The sequence below is a fragment of the Colossoma macropomum genome, unplaced genomic scaffold (genome assembly GCF_904425465.1).
Source record: "Colossoma macropomum unplaced genomic scaffold, Colossoma_macropomum, whole genome shotgun sequence".
In the NCBI taxonomy this organism is placed as follows: Eukaryota; Metazoa; Chordata; class Actinopteri; order Characiformes; family Serrasalmidae; genus Colossoma; species Colossoma macropomum.
In genome coordinates this window covers 28,001,089-28,022,591 of record NW_023494790.1, presented here as the reverse complement: position 1 = coordinate 28,022,591, position 21,503 = coordinate 28,001,089, and the positions used below count along the sequence as shown (strand labels likewise).

The following is a 21,503-nucleotide window of genomic DNA, read 5'->3' as shown; positions in this document are numbered from 1 at the left end:
CTTTATGCTGTTGTCTATACTTATGCTAAGGGTTAAATGTACATATACAGACGAAGTAGGTTTGTTTGAACATTTTGTCAGTTAAAAACACTGTAGTGTCTAGCTTGTTTAGTTATAATCTTGTTCTCTGAAGTGGTGAAAAACGAAATAGAAAACCTAAAAGAGTGTGCTATTTGTGTTTTTATAATGGCCCAGTGGTGCAGTATTAGACATTGTTCCTGACAGAAAAGGAAATTAGCCTTTCCACTAAAAGAGCCTGGTGAATAAACAAGTGCAGTGTGGCCTGGACAGGAAGCTGCTCTGTTCACAGTGGGAGTTGGCTGCCTTTAAAGCAGAGGTTCATGAGACAGAGCCCTGTCCCTGGGACTTAGCTCTATGAAAACAACCGTCCTGCATGCTCATCTGATCAGGCCCACAGAGAGTTGGTCAGTTTTGATGACCAAATACCAAGATTAGAGCCATTCAGTAAGCAGAGGAAGTAGGTTTGTTCAGACACAGTAGGAAGGGCATTCAAATCCTCTCTTGTGGAAACTTGCACTGTAACTATGATAACGTGGCAAATTCGTGGTTTGGTTTGAAACTGTACTGATTAAAAAAAACTTCCTATAGATGTCGTCATTGTTGGTGGACAATTCATTGTTTGCTCATTACTGAAATGAGAACTAGTGCTGTGATTAATAGCTGTTTGTAGTTTACTGTTGTTTGTTCCTTTTTAAGACTTGGCCTGCATTCCACTAAGGATGCAATAAAAAGAAGGCTAATTAAAAATGCTTCCCAAAGTATAATTATCCTGTGGAACAGCTAATGAGCAGTGTTTCAGCAAAAAAGAGAAGGTGGGCAGCATTACGGTCATGGAAAATAAGATTGCAATTGGACAATAGCCGTCTTAAATTATTCCACCAATGCAGGGAGAGCTACATAACCTTCCCCAGCAAATCTCTCTGGCTTCTATGTGCTGTCTGTGTTCAATGTAGACTCTTGATTTCTAGCTTTGTGTGGAAACCTCTCTGCAGTGCTAATGTCTGTCTGTGTAATTGTTGTCCTTGTGAAACAGCAGCTTTTAATTGGTAAATACAGCTTAAGCAATGCACTGACCGGCGCCCCTTGTTTCCTGGTTCCTTCCCACTTATACAGGCCACATGTGAGAGAGGTTTCGCTGCCATGGAAGAGTCCCATCAGAAGGTGATAGACGAGCTGCAGAGAAAGCACCAGCGGGAACTGGAGAACCTGCAGGAGGAGAAGGAGAGACTGCTGGCAGAGGAGACAGCAGCCACCATTGCTGGTGAGTCATTATAAAAACAATAGTGCACCAGTGTAGTAACAGTGCACATTAGTGTTACTTTATTTGTTTCTAATGTGCCTACTTGGTGTATAGCCATTGATAATCCCTGTTAACTTTCTATATATGTTTTATTTATTAGTACTTTTGTTTGTTTGTTTTCCAGCTATTGAAGCAATGAAGAATGCGCATCGTACTGAGCTGGAGAAAGAATTGGACAAAGCACGAAAGGCTAATAGCAATACTGAAAATGCAGATATTGAGGAGATTCGGAGGCAGCATGAGTAAGTGGTTCTCTTGTACCGTATCAGAAAGGCAGGCATCATGCAGTGGTCTTGCTGTATCTTTTTTGGCATCTAAATAATAGCCTAGGGCCAAAAAACTCATGTATTGTGATCTTTTAAATAAGTGCTGATATTACGCGACTCATGCTTCTTTCATTCTCTTATGTACCACTTTTTGTTTGTTTTATCGTTTTGCTTTTATTCAACCAGTCCTCTTGTACAGTAATTCTTAGTTCTTAGAATAAGTTAAAAAATGCATGCAGTATGAAAGACTGTGGTCAGTTATAGGCTATACAAATGGAACATTTAACTACATACATAATTTCAACACCACTTGGAAAGATAACATAGATTTTCAGTCTGAACGCTGGGGAATGTGCTGATGAAACAAAGAAACTCCAGCAGTGAAATGGACAAGCAGAGAAAGGGTCACAACGTGCCCCCAATGTCAAGTTTCATATATTGGAGGGAAAAAATAAAGCATACAATATAAAAAAATGCCATAACTTTTGCACAGGCCATGTTTTATGTTAGGTTTATTTTTTTCTACTTTGTTAATTTCAGCAGATAAACAGTAATTGTGTGTTAAAATATGCAGATGTGTGTCCTAAGTTATTTTTACTTAGAAAATCAACCGAACATGTTCATTTGACCCAGGGGCACTCAAACTTTTGCTTACAACTGTATGTGGAAATTATATTACCATTAGAGAAAATGTAAGTTAATGTAAGGAGGTTTTATTTCATGTAAGTTTGGAACATTTCTATTAATCCATTCATCATGAAATTTTCACAGAATGTGAAGGACAGCCACCGTATTCACAAAACCTTTTTTCAATTTCTTTGGGGGGCAGGTGTTAGTGACAATATGATAATTGTCTCTCTACATTTATATTATCATTTAAGCTTACTAAATAATTTACACCAGGTACTCTGTTTTTAAAACAGTAGGTCGAACTTAATTCAGTCCAGGTCCTCATTCTTGATCTGGTTCTAAGAATCACAGGTTAAACTTAGGATAATAATATGGATTATTTCCTGTAATGAGATGATACTGGCAGTTACGCACTGCTTCCTTTTGTACTCTAAAGGAACTAAATGAAGCATTTAGGGTCATTGATCAAACCCTGATTGTGTGACTCGTCTTGGTTGCCAGGCGTATTCTAGGGCAGTGAAGTTAAAGTGATGAACTTGCCAAAACTAGTATTACCAGGCATTTTCATTCAGAGGCCTTTTGTTTGTTGGCATGGCAATAATCCGACTACAAACCAGTTCTTGGCATAGTTTCTGTCTAGACACGTACGACTAGCTTTTAAAGTATTTTAACATTGGATGTCAGACAAATGCAAAAGCAGCAATGACTGAAGTGTTTCCTGGCATGTGTGTTTGGCAGGGAGGAGCTGCTGTCATTCCAGAGGGAGATTGAGGTGCTGTCTGAGCAGTACTCACAGAAGTGTCTGGAAAACGCTCACCTGGTACAGGCACTGGAAGCGGAGAGACAGGCCCTGCGCCAGTGCCAGCGAGAGAATCAGGAGCTTAATGCACACAACCAGGTGAGTCAGGAGCTTTGGGTAAAGATGCTGCAAACAGTACACTCAGCCCATGATTGTATTTGATTTATGATTTGGGTTCTTGATTCTCACAATATTTTGAACACAATTTGAATGAAAAAAAGTGATGACTGTGATCATGATGTTGCACAACTTACTAATGACACTAGAGCTGGGAAGCAGGAGGAGTGCTGGATTAAAGTGGTGACTAATGCTGATCATTTGCAATCTTTGGTGTTCAAACAACACAGTTGCGTTAGATGGCACAAATAATAGAATATCCATTCTCCATACTGCATTTTTCACATCTCCATGATGCACATTGTTACAGTTTTGCATTCAGAAGTCATTGTTACATCCTGAATATCACGTTTCGTTTTGTGGTTTGAGAACAAAACTACAGAACTGTAGTGCCACCCTTAAAAAGTCTGTGTAAGTTAGTAAAAAGGCTACTGAGAGTACTGGGATTTTTTTATTGTATGTTTTTATTGAACATTTGAAAATAGAGGTTTTAGGATTTGATTTTTATGCAGTTACTGTACATTGGCTGTTGGTCTGAATCTGTCCTGATATGCATAGTATGCTCAAAGTATATTGTGGTGTTGTAATTCATCATGTAAATTGCAGAAGAAATACACACAAAGCTTTTTTTGTACAAGAATTTTATTACTATACTGTACTATACTATGCGGCTAATACTAATGCTTATGACTGAATTTGCAATGGTAGTACTTTTTAGTACATTGCAATGGTAGTACTTTACGTTTGTGGGGGACATACCATTATTTGGTAGTATGTGGTTTTGGAAGCTGCATTCCCAGCTGCATCTCTGTCTGAGTCATAGCAACTTAGCGAGCTAAAGCTAGCCTAGCAGGCAAAATTAAGCTAGCAAACTGTCTGTGGATGTTTCCGCTAACACTCATTTTTTTTCGTATTGTACAAACATTGGGCCTCATTCTCCAGTACCTGCCTAAGTTTTTCATACATTTTTGTTTCTAGAGAAAGGTCCTAAGAAAAAGTATATGTCAGATACATGACGTGTTCGTTAACCACAGAATTACCTTTGTGCTCTTGAGTGACCGTAGATTCTGATCTTTCCTTAGAACGAATCCCAAATAAGAAAACATTGGTGAATGTCAGAATCTTTGTGAAAAATGCAGAAGTGGGTTTTAGGAATTTTCTTCTTAAGAATGGTTGGTGAATGGGACCCATTTTTAATATTTTACACTGTGGACTTTATGCTTGTAACTTGAGGTAGCTATAATGACAACTGTTTTCTTTTTATTTTAAAAGGAGCTGAATAATCGTCTGGCTGCTGAGATAACTAAAATGAGATCAATGACCAGTGAGGAGGGGGGAGAAGCTGGAACTGTCATTCAGGGGAAGGAGCTGTATGAACTAGAGGTCTGTTTTTTATGTTTTATGTTTAAATTCTAATATGTAACATTGTTGTACCTTTATGTAAAAATCGGTCTATGTATTCCAAACATACTTACTAATAAGTGGTACTTCTTGCTTATAGGTAATGCTGAGGGTGAAGGAGTCAGAGGTGCAGTATCTGAAGCAGGAGATCAACTCATTAAAAGATGAACTCCAAGCTGCTCAAAGAGTATGTGCTTAATGTGAAATTTATAGCTGAATGAATGAATTTGATTAAACATACCATGCTGGAATCCTAAACTGATTGATTTTGCGTTGGTGCTCTAGGATAAGAAGTATGCAACAGATAAGTATAAGGACATCTACACAGAGCTGAGCATTGTGAAGGCCAAAGCAGAGCGGGACCTGGGGCGGCTGCGAGATCAACTGCAACTGGCCCATGAGGCCCTGGGAGAGCCAACGCCGGAGGAGGTGCAGCGGGGAGGTTACGGTATGGTCTCTGATCCTGCCCCAGTACAGTCTGAGAGCCCTGAAGCCAATTCCAGTGATAGCATTTAATCTCAGGATTAGAAGGGATTTATAATGTTTTTATTACACTGAGTAACTTTTTTCTGATTGTTTTTCCCCTTTTCACATTATTGGCTTTTCAGATATCATGAAATCAAAGAGCAACCCAGACATTCTGAAAATGGCGGCGGCAGCTGCAAAACGCTCGGAGCGTGCCATGAGGTCAAAGGTAGGTGCCTACACACAGAAATGTATTTTTAGGAGGAATCTGCAGTCTGTCTCCTGTTTTTTTTTTACTTTTGTCTTCCCTTCATTTTGTGATTTGAGAAGAAATAAGCTCGAGATGGAGTGAGAATACAGCTGCCGTGCAACGGAGTAGGGCTAATAGTGCCACCCTCAGGTCAACTCAGTTTACTTCTTGATGAATTCCTCTGGATCCTTTTGGTCATGTAGTGCATTACTTGCTGTTAGATAGAAAAAAATATATTTTTATCTGTGCTATAATTAAGCCGGTAATTACAATCAATAATTTTGCATCCTATTTTTAGTTTGTACACACACTGGAGGATGTGTAGAAGCATGTGTAGCCACCATTGGTGGGATTTTCTCTGCTGGCCATTCAGAGTTACCCTGTAACAGCTGGCAACAGCCTATAATGTAACACAAAACTGACTTTGTCACAAACTGTATTCTAGTTTTTTTTAATTAACATTATTTCAGTTTTTGATTTGTAACAAAAATTGTTGCACACTGATGCACCTCTTTTATGATGAATGCTCTAAAAAGTCAGAGGCATGGCTTGGCGATGTGCTCTGGTGTTTGGTGCGAAGTTAAGTCATATAGGTTTATAGAGATGACATTTCATGTCCTGTACAGATCAACAAAACCTATTAGCCTGTTATCTCTCTTTATGATTCTCTCAGATATGCTGTGGTTAAACAAGTGACCAAGGAAAGGCTCAGCTTCAATTTGTATCTTGTTCAGCTGCAGGGTTGCATAGTGGCAGAATACATGTAACAGCGTTATGTAATCAGGATACACAAAAGTAACAGTAATCTGTTACAGTTACATTAAAAAAGACAGTAATCAGGTTATAGGTACATTATAAATGCCAGATTCTACAGCAGCAGACTGATCTGATTTGATCAGAGAGTAAACGTTTTATTCTTTCGTTGCATTATTTGTAACTAAGATGATCAGCTCCCACTTAATGCCTATTTTAATGCCTGTTTAAACTTGTAGGACTGATTAGGGAGCATCTAAAAATTCTGATCATCAAAGTCAAATAAGGAAAAGTCTCAGGAGAGTAGTAAAGTTTTTAACTGCTTTGCATTTGATCCAGTGTACTGGATCATTCTACATGAATAACTTGTTCCCCTGTGCTTTAGTCTAAGAGCTTGTAGTGTCAGTGTGTTGTTTATTTTTTATTTTTTAATGTCCGTTTAAAATCACCTAACTGACCTAAGAGAGGGATTGTGTATTAAATTAAAATAAACTGAGTTTAAATGAAAGTGGCTATAAAGGTGTTTGTAAACTTATGACTTCAACTGTAAATTCTTGTTAAAAAGTCTTGTTGAAATTATTTTTCTCTTTATTTCATTACACATCTTCAATTAAAGACAAGTAACCAAAAGTGAGGGAAGGTAATCAGATTACATGAACATAGTAATCTTTTGGATTAGGTTACAGTTACATTTTTCAACATGTAATCAGTAATCTATAATGGAATAAATTTTTACAGTAACCCTCCCAACCCTATTCAACGGTCAGACTAGAGCCAAACAGATGAACTTGTAGGGGGCTATTCCCTCTGTGTTAGCCCCTTTTTTATATCATTTTGACATTTAATTTGACTTCAGTCTGTCAACTGTAGGGCGACGTGCAAAGTCGTAGCTGTGTTCGCCTGCTGTGATTTTTTATTTTTATATTTTAATTGTATTTATTTTTATAGCTAAGTATCAGGTTCATCACTGGGTAATGATGATCTTGAACTTTGTTAGTTGTCAGTTAATTCAATATCCCTGTGCCTTACTGCGTGTAAAATTCTGTTTTAGTAATGTAGTCTGGGTGATTGATGTTGCTTCAGGTTTTTCATATATTTTACTCCCTACAGGAGAAAGCCTGGTAAGTAATGGTGAGAAGTGTGCTTTTGATCCTCCTTTAACACACAGTGGTGTGGCTGTTTGTGTTTGTGTGTGTCTCCCCCCCTTTCCCTCAGTCTGTGAGTCGTGACATGCCCTGGGACAGCTAAAGACTTAAAGGTGAAGACCTGTTGACTGCTAATTTTAGGTGAATGGCTTGGGAATAGACAGGACAGGGCACATCAGAAGACTCCAGCTTTCTGCAGAGGACACTTGGACACATCAGATAAGGCTTAATGAAGTAATAGGCAGACAGTCACCTGTGGAGATTACATGTGTTTTGGGGGTCTCTGCATGCACTTGTTATACTGTCCCATCATGTGCACTGAGGAGAGCCACTGATGTCATCCCCTCACATCTGCAACCAACTCCATACTCACCCCTACTCACAAAGTGTATTATACTTATAAATATATTTAATAGATCAGCTTTGCACTTTCCTGTGCCAGAGGGTTTTCAAATCATTCACATTTCAAAAAGGAAGTATCGGTGATCCTGTTCTTTTAAATTTAGATTCGTGTAAATCAGAGAGACCAACTCAGGCCTGAAGATCAGCCTGCTGCAGAATTTAGTTCCAGCCCTAATCAGACATACCTAGCACCAATGCTCTGAACCAGTTAGACAAACAAAACTACATCCAAAATGTAATCATTCTTAACTGTTCCTGAGCAGACACATTCGGAATTGCTTTTCACAGTTAATAATATTTAGTCCATGTCGCCCACTAGCTTATTATTAATGTCTTGCGTCCAAACTCCAGATCTTTTGTTTGTTTTGTGGGGGTTTTTTTTCCTGAGTCCTGCCTGATACAAGTATTTATTTCGATCAAGTGTAATAGTGGGACTGGAACTAACGTTTGCAGGAAGGTGCGGCCCCAGGAGCAGGTTTTAACAACCCTGGAATAAAGCATGTTTATTTCCCAATGGCCATTCATATCCTTCCTCTTCCAAACAAACTTGAGTTTACTGGATTTGGAAACACCTTTTCTCCAGTTCTTCTGAAGCAAAGATCAAGTAAACAAAAGGGATCTGCATGTCCTGAAGTAACTTCTAACCGGGAAGTGAAAGTTCACGCGCATGCACGAATGTGTGGGCTTTCTCTTGTCTAGTCATAAGAGAACGCTCGCTATCAGCATGTCACTAAGATCATTCAGATAACGGTTCACTGTTGAAGTATCCGCAGTGGTCCACAGCAATGACCTTTCCCTCTCTGTCTTTGTTCTCTTCTCAGAGTCTCAAGGAAGGCTTGACAGCAGAGCAAAGACTCCACTTGTTTGACAACAAGGACACTAAGGAGTTCTGACATTGATGTGTCATCCTGACTTGCTGCATGTTATAAAGAGGCCCACAATATTTTAGCCCAGCAATTTAATCACTTAGAAACACACTGGTCACCGCACACGGCATATATTAAACATGGTATGAAGTTTTGAATTTTATGTCTGTAGTCTGCATTCTGTGCACTTCAGTTACTGTGACATTTTTTTATTACCATGTCTTAATGTAAATATTTTGTTTTTAATGAAGCATCTATAATGCGTACACTAAAACTGACCGTGTAAGCTACTGTTTTAACTCTTTAGTATGTGTGAATAGCCAAAGGATAAATAAATATGTAATGACTCCAATTATACTTACTTAATAAAGAGTAGAAACAATCATACCTGCAGACTTCGTTATTACGCTAGATGTGGTATTCACATTCCCTCCAGCTTATTATTATTATAACGCAATTGGACAGATGGACAATGTGAAATTGGGCAAATTTGACTCAGTTTAATACCCAGAAGTGTACTTGTACATGGTGATTACTGAATGTTTAAGTATAGGACCATTTTGAGACAACAACCAGTTAAAGCATTGGAGTTTGTATCTGGAGGGCTTTTGCTAGTGTAAAATTATATATACAAATTTATATAGGGTTTCCTTTATGTAATCATTATGGTCAGTCCACTGATTGGGAGGTCAAGGTTGTTTAGTTTTTTCATTTGTTTGTTTGTTTTTTTTTTATTATTATTTTGTTATTTTTTTTCTTGTCTCTTCAAGCTGATAATGTCTGTAGTGTTGTTCAATGGCAGTTCCTTGTATTTATTTAAATGTCTTTTTTTGGCTAACAACTGCATTCCTCTATACATTGTTATTGTAAATATACCACAAATGTACACCAACTGACAACAGGTTTATTAGCAATAAATATTTTTGCACCCTGTATGTTGCCTATTCAGCTTTCTGTTTTGACCACAAACACATTAAAATATAAACACAGATAGTTTTGCTGGTAGGGAAATAAACATAATATTGAAGGTGCTCTGTGGACAGGGGTTCAAAAACGTATTAGTGAAAATCCCTGGCACTATTCATTGAGTGAAAAAAGCCTTTATAACATAGCTATAGACAAAATCTCTCGACACGTTTCGGCTTGATCCTTCCATCAGGGAGAGTCACTCTCCCTCAACAGAGTGACTCTCCCTCATGAAGACTCGAGCTGAAACGTGTTGAGAGATTTTTTGTCTATAGCCATAGTATTATAAAGGCTTTTTCACTCAGTGATCAGGGCCATAATTTTTACTTTTTTCTCACATTATTTGCAGTGATGGGTGTAATGTGTTAAGTAACCTTTTCCTGTAACGATGAAGTATAACACATTAGTTACCCACTTAATAAGAATTGTTATGTCTCAAACAGAATGGTATTAATTGCGTACAATGCATTTAAAACATCCTCTGTATGCACCATCAGCCATGATATTAAAGCATCTCCTAGTTTCTGCACTCGTTGTCCATTTTATCAGCTCCACTCACTATATAGGTGTAGTTCTACAATTAGGTTCTCTGCATACTTTCTTTGGCCACTTTCACCCTGTTTTTCAATGGTCAGGACCCCCACATGACAGGTATTATTTGGGCGGGGGATCATTCTCAGCACTGCAGTGACACTGACGTGGTGGTGGCGGCATGTTAGTGTGTGTTGCGCTAGTGCGAGTGGATCAGACTCAGCAGTCCTGCTGGAGTTTTTAAACACAGTGTCCACTCACTGTCCACTCTGATATCCTACCTTGCTGGTCAACCATGTAGATGTAAAGTCAGAGACAGTAGATCATCTTTTGCTGCACAGTTTGTGTTGGTCATCCTCTAGTCCTTCATCAGTGGTTACAGGACGCTATTAGTCCAGCAGTGACACTGACATGTTTAAAAACTCCAGCAGCACTATTTATAATGGTTTTCTGATAAGGTTTTGTCTTAAAATGAATTTTTATCCATTTATGGTAGAGGGGTACATGCAGGGTCCCCAAAGAAAACCTTTTTTTTCTGATTTACCACTATTTTACCATCATCATTACATACAAGAACTCAGAAGACACGCAGGTTCTGGTGGTTTTGGATTGTAAATGAAATGGCTATAATTGTGTTGACCCCTGGTTCCTATCAACACCACTATAAAAACACAAAAAAAAAAAATGTCTAAGTTTCTCTACAAGGACCCAGTTAAAATCAAACCATTCTGATTGACTTTACAGATCAAGGAGTGAATTGTTCAGAAACTTTGAAAAATTGGTGTAATGCCCCTTTAAAACATTGGCATGTTCAGAAGCTGTTCAGAACTCACTCGTGGATCTGGACGTGGCCTCCACCGTGTCATTTCACGTGCAGCTGAATAGACGTTAAAACAAAGTCAGATAAATGTGTTTCAGTTTGCGCCCATTTACTGACGCTGCATTTGTCGATAATCACAAAATTAAATGTAACCTTCGAATTAAAACATTGAATTTAATTCAACATTTACCCCCAATTCATGTGTACGGAGGGTAATGCACTACATCTCCCATAATTCTCCTTAATGGCCTCATCACTGACAACTATGAATATTAGCAGAGCTTGGACAGAGCTAGTTAGCTTTACCATGGAGAGAGGACTTCAAAGTATGAGAGTCTCGTACTTATGGGTCGCGTTTTCGAAACTCAGTGACGTTACATTATTAAAAACGTCCTTGCGGTTTTAAACTTTAGCTGGTGTCGGAATGGGTTTGGACTGGTTTCCTAATTCTGAATATTAACCCCACTTCTCTTCTCGGGTAAGTTTTATTGCACTCCTCTTTGTTTTAGCTGTATGGCTAGTTCAGCTGCAGCTGGCTGCGTTCGCCTGAGCTAGCACAATGTGCTATGACGGTCTTGTTCAGAGCAGCTACTGACGTTATTATGACTCTTAGGTAACTAACTTAGCTGGGTAGCTAGTCACCGCATTTATTTCGGCTGACTGTAATGTTAGTAGGTTTCTGAATCGCTAGTGTAAGCTGAGAAAGTCACAGTATTTGCTCGTTATCTTAATGTAAGCCTACAGTCATGCTAACGTGCTCAAAGCTAAACTAGCATAACGTTACATGGCTAAGTTAGCAAGCTGCTAGCAAAACAACGCGTTGTTGAGTAACAGCCTAGCAAGTCATTAACCAGTGCAAGCTTTATAAGTACCTGTAAAAAGGCTTAGTAGCTTGAGACAAATAACGTTGTGAACCAAGCTGTTCGGGACCGATAACGAGTTAACTAGCTAGCTAGCTAACTAGCGTTAGTCTGTTAAATAGGGCTAACGTTCCCGAGTGGCTTTCTGACCTCGAAGTTTTGACGGTGTGACAGTAGCCTGTGCTGACCCGCAGGGTCGACAGAGAGACATTAATAAGTGACAAGTGAAAATACGCTGTCTGACAAGTGATGCTTCTGCTGTCGATAGCACTCAAACCGCAGATAACAGGGCAGCTAGTAAGGCACTGTGTGCTGGCAGGGCAGTAGACGTTAGTGCCAGGTCCACTGTGTCCAGCTGGTTAGCTGGGTCCAGAAGGACTAGGGCTTTGTGGCCAGTGCTACTCTGTCTCCTCGCTCAGTTTGAACACTGAAACTTCTACTGGGTAGCGTTATTAGCCAGCGATCCTCGTCAAATTTACTCACGAATGTGTGTAAGCTGGACTTTAGCGAATAAAGACTTTTACTTTTTCGTTGTCGCTTGTTTTGGATCAAATCTGACACTAAACCGAATTAGAGAATATTAAACAACTACAATTACATACCGCACTGCCAAGTACATTGACGGAGTGAGCTGTTGTAATGTTAGTTAAAGATGTGGTGACGTTAGCTGTTGTTTCCTCCTTGTTAGAGTTATCCCTGCTGAAAAAAATGTTAGTAGATGATTTCAGATGGCCTTTGAGGGTCATCCTGCTAGTCTGAGATGGTAAAAGTGGTTGTTGACTCGCTTGACTAGGAGGAAACATACCCTATACTATGGTATAGGTTTTCTTTCCAGTGAGGCAGAAGCACACTTCATATAACTAATTAGTTGTATGAAGGCTGAGACCACCTGGTTGAACAAGTGGAATCAGGTGGGGTTCTGCAGCCACACCGGCCATTTCCGGATACCATTTGTAACCCTTGAACTTAACCATCAAATATAAACATAGCCTGTCCTGGTCAACCAGCAAAACTGGCCTAGCAGCTAAAGTGGCCTATGAGCTTAAACTCTTTTTTCACCAGGGTACCAGGATTTAATCATAGTTTAGTATTTTTTAAAGGAAAGAAGTCAATAAATGTCATAAACATGATCAAAAAGCTTGTATTCTGTTTGCCAAGAGTGAGGAATGTTGATAGCACTCAGTCCTTACTGAAAGCCCATGACTGTATGTCCTGACCTTTCAGAAGTGATGGTGGAAATGGGCTGGGCTCCACCAAATTATTCTGAGTGACTGCCAGGTTGGTTAGCTGTCCATGTGTTACTACTGCTGTTTTTGAATGACTGCTGTTAACTGATATAATTAATTGTGTTTGATGGAAACATTGAGTTCTAACCCCATGTTTTCACACTTGCAGCTGCTATGGAACAGCCCCCTGGCACCTCAGATGGTTTACAGCCTCAGGAACTCTCTTCCGCCTGCAGCCTGCCCAGTGTTTTTAACCTGACGAGGAATAGTGAAGAGTGTCTGTTGAAAGCCAACTCCATAGAGGCCTTGCATGTTGTCCAGCCACCAAGCTGGTATGTGAGTTCTGGGACCAGCAATGGGATGGTGCTCCCAGTGGACGACTCCAACCCCCCACCTCAGCCCATTGACCAGATCCAACCAGACAATGCATTTTCCAACACAACCGTCACACTCTCTTATGTGAGCAAGTCTCATGTCTTTACTACCCACAACTCTCTCTCGGAGCATTCCCCGTTTTATGGGGTTCCGTTAAGCAAGACGTTCTCTTTGCACCCTGCTGCGTACGATGGGGGCCAGTTGGTCACTGACACGGGTGGAGCTCCACTCTGTGTGGAGATGGACCAGCATTGTCTGCAACAGGTCTCTGTACCAGTTGGGTTAGCAGCCTGTGCCAACTCATTTGAGTTTGTCACACCAGCGCAGGTTGTTGAGAATGTTGCAGGGCTCTGTTATCTTCAGCAAGCTCATGAAATCAGTGGCATACAGGATGTTGAAAGCCTTGCTTTGGAAACACTCAAATCTTTACAGCAGAGCAACCCCAATGAATGCAAGATTCCTCTCAGCCTGGAGCAAATGCAGAATGGTGGTGTCACTGGCTTGTGGGACACAGGAGCCTTTGATGGGAGCTTCCCTGCTGGACACATTGCAAACTCTGAGGATCAGCAAAGGAACGGTAACCCTGAGGTTCTGTTCCTTATCTCCAGATCGGAGGAACCGGTTCTTGTACAAAACAACCAGGCACCTGCAAGCCTTGCCGTTTCATTAAACCAAGACTTTATTAGTACACTGGAGGATTCAGTGTCACCCCCTGTTGCCTCACTGGATGAGGTAAAGGATGTTTTCATTTTGCCACAGACTGTAAGCGAGGAGGTAAATTCATTTATTGAAACAAATAACACTAGGCAAGATGAAACAGGTCAGGGAGAATCTGATCCAACTAAGAGTGTGGAAGAGACAGATTTATCATCTGTAACTGATGTTGCAATAGGATTCGATACCAGCATTAGCAATCAACTAACAGGGAATACTGTTGACACATGCAAACCAGAACAGACAGAGCAGAGTAGTAATTTATCTGGGGTAGAAGAGGAGAGGGCAGCAAAGCATACTCTAACAAATAGGACTTTGCATGTGAGCGGTGGTTTATTTGCCAAAAAGGAAACCATTGTAAGAAAAAAGCTTCCCCCAAGAACTAGAAGAGGTAAGAGGTTAGAGGCCATTGTTCAGAATATTTGCCCCATCAGGTACAAATCCAATCATGTCTCTTCCACAAAAAAATCACAGTGTGCAAACGCTCAGGCAGATGAGAGTGCTGATCTGGGCTCTGAGCAAGATATGTCATTTGACAACAGCAGCCAAGATGTTCGGGAGGAAGCGTGTGCTGAGGAGGCGGTGACCAAACCTAATGAAAAGCCAGCAGAATTACAGGAGAAGGAAGAAGAAACAGGTGTCACTGATTTGAACAGTTCTGAAAGCAAATTGTCTACCTCATGTTCTGCAAGTGTTTTGAAACATTCACCTGACCACACATCCCCAGAGACATTACACAAACCAATAAAATATGGCAAGAAATCAAAGAAACGGCATAAAGTTTCAAACAAGTCCCGGGTAAAGGTAAGAAATCAGACTGCACTGCCTACGCAGCAGCTCTGTGCAAAAAGTCCTTCGAAGCGGCAGACGTTAGTTATGAGTAGCAAAGGTTCGCCAAGAGCAAAGAAAGTTCATGCTCCCAAAAGAAAAAGAAAGAAGCATAAACATGGCCAGAATTTGATTTTCTCTCCCCAGGAGCCAGAGATAAAGCTCAAGTACACAAACTATAAAGATGATAGAAGGGAAAAGCGAGACGAGACCTTCTCACCTTTCGTCCGTGTGGAACTGAAGATGTATCCCTCGTGCACGGTCGTCAACTACCCTGAGGAGAGTGAAAGGCTGAACAGGGGAAAGCAGCAGGTACCCTCCAAGTTTTCTTCTGGGGCAGTACCTGCAACACCTTGTCTCCAGTATGGCCGTGTCTCCATGGAGGCAGTTCAGCGGGGTGCTCTGGTCTGTTGCCTTTGTGGAGGTTCTGCCAATGCTATGGACCTGGGGGACTTGCATGGGCCATACTATCCTGAGGGTTTCAGGCCAGTGTCAAAAACGGCGACTAATTCACAGGAACTGAGAGAGGAAGATTCCAGTGACACAGACTCCTCTCATGTTGCCAATGGTAACACACATGCAGCTCTCTCACCGCCTAGCTGGACTCACCGTAAGAATCATCGCAAGGTACGTGAGGCTGCTGCTCTGGGGACCTATCAGGGGTGGTCCAGTGAGGGTGACCTGTCTTGTAGCCTTGCACCTAAGAGATCCCGGATGGACACTGTAACGGACTGGTACAGCCCCCCCATAGTGCCACTAGAAGCCAGTGAGTACTGGCTCCACGAGGACTGTGGCATATGGTCAGCAGGTGTCTTTCTTGTGAGAGGAAAGCTCTATGGGCTTGAGAAAGCTGTTAAGATGGCGAAGGAGACGGTAAGTTTTTAGCTTTACAGCTAGCAGTGTGGTTAGTTTAAACAGTTAAGTGAAAAGTCTGTTTTTCTTTCCTTTTACCCCAAACAGCCAAGACATGTTTGCCCCATTTGTTTTGCACAGGGCTTACAAGGCTAATGTAGCTAACAAGTTCACCATCAACTGGCATAAATGGCATAAGTAATTGCGATTAACAATGTCCTTTTTTCCCTACAGTTTATGCAACTATTGCAGGACAAGTTCCCAAATTAGCTTGTGAACCTGATAAGCTATTTTTTTCCTAGCTGTCAGTATTTATTAGTGCCCAGCTGTTGACAGAAACAGCTTGAGCTCAAATAAACAAATACTGCTCACCACTGCTCACAGCACTTGTGGTACCAGGCGTCAGTAGTGGGTAGACCCAAGACCCTCGCATGTATTCTTTGCATGCATTTATCTCAACCCAGTGTATGAAAACTTACCAAACACTCCCGATTGTGGAAGCTAACCGCTGTGGCAATTGCTATTAGGTGTTTAGGTAATTACTGCGATGGGCTTTCTGAATAATGGAAGCACATACTACCCAATTAAACATCATACAAACTGCATGCCTAAAATATTGCACACTCAATGTAACCCACATTGACTTGTTAAGCAATCTCAAACAGACTTGTAGAAGTTGTGGGAGCAATCATCTTGAAGCCTAAATTTTACATACACCTCTACTCCAGTGCAAAACTAAACAAGCAAATTTGAAACATATCGCTGTTGTTGGAACAAAACCTTGTATCTCCAAAATAGTAATTTTACAGGAGAAGGAAAAAAACATACTTTACTTTTAGTGTAAGTCAGTGGAGCCAGACTTTTTCCAAGTAATTTTGGGCCATTTCCTTTGGTCCATTCATCATAAAATGTACATATAATCTAAAGGACATCAGGCATTTTCAAAGTATGCCAAAAACTAAAAAAACGACAAAAAATGGAGATACGAGGTTTTGTTACGACAGCAACGATATCTTGATTGACTACATATGAGATAAGGGTAAAAATGTGTAGATTTATTTCACACATTTTAATGACTAAACTAGACACTGCTTACCATACCTTTACTTATTTCTTTTCCAGATTTGTTCCTCTTGTCAGAAAACAGGAGCTACTTTGGGATGCTTTTTCAAAGGCTGCCCTAACAAGTATCACTACAAATGTGCAATGCAGTCAGGTGAGTGCTTTTTGATTGAGCATTTTTCCATACTCTGTTCTGCGCACTGTGTAACTGGCCCCTCTTAAAGACATGCAAAACATAATAAGTCTAATAATGCATTGCCTCATGAGATGGCTGTGTTGCTGCCTCACGGCCTGTTAACAGCTGCTCTTTTGGCTACATTTACTAAGCAAACTTGTCCAAGCTTGAGAGTAGGCAGAAGCAAGAATCTTTTAAAAAGGGTGTTGTTGAAATTGGAAGGGAATGTGTTTGAGCATGTAGAGAATAATATAAACTTTATGAAATTGGTTTTGACCAATTGAAGCTTGTTCTGAGTGCATTAACTGCGGTTCAGAGTGCATCTGTAATTCTGGGAAATTGACCTTGATTACAGCTTGGAGTTTTGTCTTAAATGCAGTAGCAACAAGATGTTCTTCTTCCAGCAGTGTTTTGCTGTAAACAGAATTGCTGGTTACAGTTTTAAATGCTTGTCAGGCCCCACACTCTGCTTTGAAGTTTTTAAACTTGTGTTTTATTCTGCTGGAATATTTAATCAGTGTTCACCTTTTCTCTTTGCAGGCTGTGTGCTAAATGAGGAAAACTTCTCAATGAAGTGCAAAAAGCACAAGGTAGGGCTTCTTTTTATTTGCAGAGGGAAATCAGCATGCATTTAAATAATGATCCTTCATAGAAGTCACTGAGCGTGAATGTCGGATGTCTGAATAAAGTAAAATAAAAACAGAACATTTTATCCTTTCCCTACCTATTTCTGGTGTAAGCTCAATGGCCACTTTATTAGAAACACCATTTGAATTCTAATACTGGGTAAGACACCCCTTTTTCCTCAGAACAGCCAGAGTTCCTTGTGGCATGGGCTCAATAAGGTGTTGGAAACATTACTTAGAGATTATGGTCTTTGTTGACAAGATTGCACCCAGGGGTACTGGGGAAGTCAGGGGGCACTGTCCCAAAAGAAAAAAAAAATAATCATCTCAAAATGTTTATAATACACTTTTAGAGTAGCAACAGCCAGAAACTTTAAAGTATATCAAACAATAGTTATTTGGTCAAACTGGCACACAGTAGATCAGTCTCTTTGTAGTTTGTTATACTATATATTAAATATTAAAATCATTATTATTAAAATTCATTATTATCAAACACAGATTATAGATCAGTTCAGTCTGATTTTGCTCTGTAGGCATGTTTAATAAGCTACGTAACAATGTCATGCTCATTGGGACAAATATTTTCTTAGTTAAATTAAATTCAGTATTAATTTTAACTGAAAGCTTAAACAACTCTCCCTCGCTTTCTTCTTGGTCACTAACCTCCATCAAATCTGCTCCTTCAGTTCTTTCAGTCTCCTTCAGCTTCTTTCTTATTTTCCCTTCCTGTGTTTAGTAATACATTCATTTTGTTAAACTTCGATATACAAGAACAAAAAAAAGTTCTCATCTGATTGGCCTTCGACAGAGCTGCTGCCTCTTAATTTCCATCTACAGGTTGTGAAACTGAGGGATATAGAACTGTTATGATTACTTTTTCACACTAAGCTGAAGTCAGCTTGTTATTTGAATTTTCTGCTTAAATGCTACAGCAGTTTCATTCTGGTGCTTTTAGCAAAAAATCCTGTCTTCAGCTCGGTTACAGATATAACCAGAGCCCCTCTCCCAGGTCTGATAGGATTGGCTTACAGTTTTGGCTTACAATGTATGGGGTCTGATATGATTAGCTGAATGTTACCTTAGTCAATCTCTGGTAGTACAGCAGAGGCAGCTCTGCATTAGAGCAGCAGCGCCTCCCCCAGGTTGCACCCTGCTATTACAGTCTATTGTGAATGAGAATAAACTATACATGATTTGGACTGTCATCTATAGTTTGCTCTCATTCTCTTTATTCTCATTCACAATGATTGTACATTTACTCTAGTATCTGCATGTCATAGCAGAAATTAAGATTCATCAGATCAGGAGGCTGTTCAGTTTTGGCGAGCCTGTGCTCAGTGTAGCCTCAGGTCCCTGTTCTTGGCTGACAGCAGTGGAACTCATTGGAACTCAGCTGCTGTTGTAGCCCATCTGCCTTAAAGTTCAATGCATTCTGTGTCCAGAGATGTTTTTCTGTTTACCTGCTGCCACATGATTGACTGATTTATATAATTGCACGATTGGGCTGGTGTTCCTAATACAGTGGCTAGTGAGTGCAAGTTTGTACTGTATCACACATTTACTTTAATCTTAAACTGAAAGCCAGTGAGTCTTGATGATTTTCACATCAATGTAGAGCAGGTTGTGACCTTCTTTGCAGTTTTGTCCTTTGCACACAGCACCTTCAGCTTTGTTTGTTTTTTCTTTCTACACCAGAACAAATCCATCAAAGGTGTATCCAATAATGAACAGAACAGTAGGTGACCGAGGAAGATGGTTCTTTGCAAGGTTCCTGCTTCCAACATATGATCTTTTATTGAAATTATTTAGAAAACAAAAGCGTATTTTTTTTTCTGAGGAGAATAATGTTTTCCCACCTCTTACTCTCCACAGAACTAGAATCATCTCTGCTGCTGGGGAATGCGCTGCCATGAATCCGCCACGCTTGAAGGTTATGGACAACTTTAAACGAACAGAAAAGCCTCTCTGGAACGTAGACACCCATATACCTTAATGCTTTCTCCTGCTGTTGCACTGTCGCTAATTTCACTTTCACCACACCAACCAAGAGTTCAGAAACATCACTACAGTTCTTGCAAGGTCAAGGGCTCTTTATCCAGCCACAGATGAAGGCTAGCCTTGGACTAAAAGCATTTTTCAATGGAGAAACACCATTGGCAGCGGGATTTACCCAGAACTAGTTAGTCTGACTCTGGACAAAATTGCTCTGAAAGTAATAAATGGGTTACAGTGTAAAGCATCAGAATAAATTGCACATTTATAGGGCTCAAACAAAGCATAAGACAAATCTGCTAAACCTAAACCACAGCACAAAGCCAGTGAACTAACGTTATTTGGATTACATGTATTTTGTAGTGTAATTGTCCTGAACTTATTTATTATATTTGGGGTAAATTAAATCCTAAGACTTTCAGTTCTCAGAACTGTGAGTCATCTGTGTACTTATTAATTTAAAAAGTAAATGATTTCTGAAGACTCAGCTCTTTGCTTAATGGAATTTGTAATAGGCTTTGCAAGATGTCTCTTTGATTAAACACAGGAAATCACATTCAGTAGATTAATAGTCAACATGACACTCTATACGTCGGTACTTCATTTTCCGCATGTCAGCGCGGCTGCCGGTTGCCCTGTATATTAACTGGACGAAGGGCGGGCCCTCTTCAAGAGGAGTTTCGCTGATTTATACCGTCTGTGTGGACCATTTTCAGTTTCGGGAGTCGGGATAGAAGCTAGAGCTCTGTACATCAGCATTTGTTTGCGTAATGGCGTTTGTACAGGTCATTCTCGTAGCCTTTCTTGTATATTAATTGTAAATTAATTTGTGAATATTGTTCTTCCCAAAACTCTGAAATGAGGGGGGGGTAGCCAAAAGCACTTTGGAAGGCGTCTCCTATATCAAAGCATTTATTCTTCATGGAAGCCGTAATGTTTGTCTTGAATTCTGTTCACCCCAAAGTACTCAATCCCAGCACTCCTATGAATAAAACTGGACAATGCTTCAACAGCAGTCATAGTAGTATAGTCATTTTTGGTACTATGCAGAATGTCTCACTTATTAACCTTGCTGTGTACTGTCAGAAGGTACATATCAGATTCTCAGTACCATGTAGAACATTTATGTATTATGGAGGTTAAGCAACTAAAATAATACCAGTCATAAATTGTATAAAGAGCACTTTTTCTTTGTTCAACAGTCCTGTCATTCACATGTACACTGTTATAATTAAATGTGCCAAAAGGGCTCTGAGGAGCAGTTCTGTAGAAGAACCACTTTTGTTTCTCTAAAGAACCTTTCAAATTATTTGCAAGTGGTTCTTCTATGGTATCACTACAAAGTACCCTATTTGGCACATTTATTTTTAGGACAGTAATGCTTTTCATTCTGTATCTATCTGCTTTAACACTGACAATGCATCTGAAACACTGCCTTATAATGTGTAGTAGTGTTTCTGTGTTCAGTTTAACTATACAACTACGTTTTTAGTATGTTAAAGCGGAATTCCACACATCTGCATTATGAAATGATTAAGGCGTAAACAGTCATTCAGAGTGGTTTGTTGTGGAATGCTCCGTTTTAGAGAAACTTGTCAGAATTGTTCACGGTGGTGGTGATAGGAACCAGACATTTGAAGCTGTAACACCTCTAGAAAGTGCATCATGTAAAGTTATTACATGAAAGAGTAATGAAAGGCTATACGCTGCCTGGTGTCTGAGATATTGTCAAGTGATTCCTTTGAGAGAAGGTTTTGGTCTAAAATGTATTTCTTTTTAAATATGATCATGGTGGAGAGGTGCATGCAGGGTGTTGTAAAGTAAAATAGTCCCTAAAGAAAACTTTTTTTTTTTTTAGATTTACCACTTTTACCATCAACATATTGTCGCTGTTGAAACAGTACTTCATCTCTCCAAAATAGTAACTTTACAGGAGAAGGAAAAAATTTTTGTAATTTTATTTAATGGACATTAGTGTGAATATTTTTTTCAAGTCATTTTGGACCATCCTGTTGGTCCGTCCATCATGAAATGTAAACAAAATGCAAAGGTCAACTC

General features: G+C 39.9%; 2 protein-coding genes across 8 annotated transcripts in view; both read left to right on the top strand.

Annotated features, from left to right (window-relative positions):
- Positions 1–9,350, top strand: part of LOC118809521 (myosin phosphatase Rho interacting protein) — a 48,292-nt gene extending 38,942 nt beyond the window's left edge. For 3 of the 7 annotated variants that reach the window (XM_036572926.1, XM_036572925.1, XM_036572918.1), the window contains 8 exons: positions 1,135–1,282; positions 1,446–1,563; positions 2,956–3,115; positions 4,406–4,516; positions 4,635–4,721; positions 4,820–4,982; positions 5,143–5,228; positions 8,371–9,350. In XM_036572926.1, coding sequence (XP_036428819.1) covers positions 1,135–1,282; positions 1,446–1,563; positions 2,956–3,115; positions 4,406–4,516; positions 4,635–4,721; positions 4,820–4,982; positions 5,143–5,228; positions 8,371–8,442 — 945 coding nt within the window. In that variant the 3' untranslated portion in view covers positions 8,443–9,350. Of the gene's footprint in view, positions 1–1,134; positions 1,283–1,445; positions 1,564–2,955; positions 3,116–4,405; positions 4,517–4,634; positions 4,722–4,819; positions 4,983–5,142; positions 5,229–7,112 lie in introns of all 7 variants that reach the window. The other 4 variants (XM_036572920.1, XM_036572922.1, XM_036572919.1 and 1 more) reach the window with 4 other exon arrangements.
- Positions 9,351–11,003: 1,653 nt separating this feature from the next.
- Positions 11,004–20,455, top strand: si:dkey-94l16.4 (transcription factor 20). The gene is made up of 6 exons (XM_036572916.1): positions 11,004–11,210; positions 12,988–15,608; positions 16,710–16,803; positions 17,365–17,414; positions 19,149–19,220; positions 19,326–20,455. Exons 2-5 carry the CDS (start codon positions 12,993–12,995, stop codon positions 19,194–19,196), a joined length of 2,808 nt encoding a protein of 935 aa, XP_036428809.1. The 5' UTR covers positions 11,004–11,210; positions 12,988–12,992; the 3' UTR covers positions 19,197–19,220; positions 19,326–20,455.
- The last annotated feature ends 1,048 nt before the right edge of the window (positions 20,456–21,503 follow it).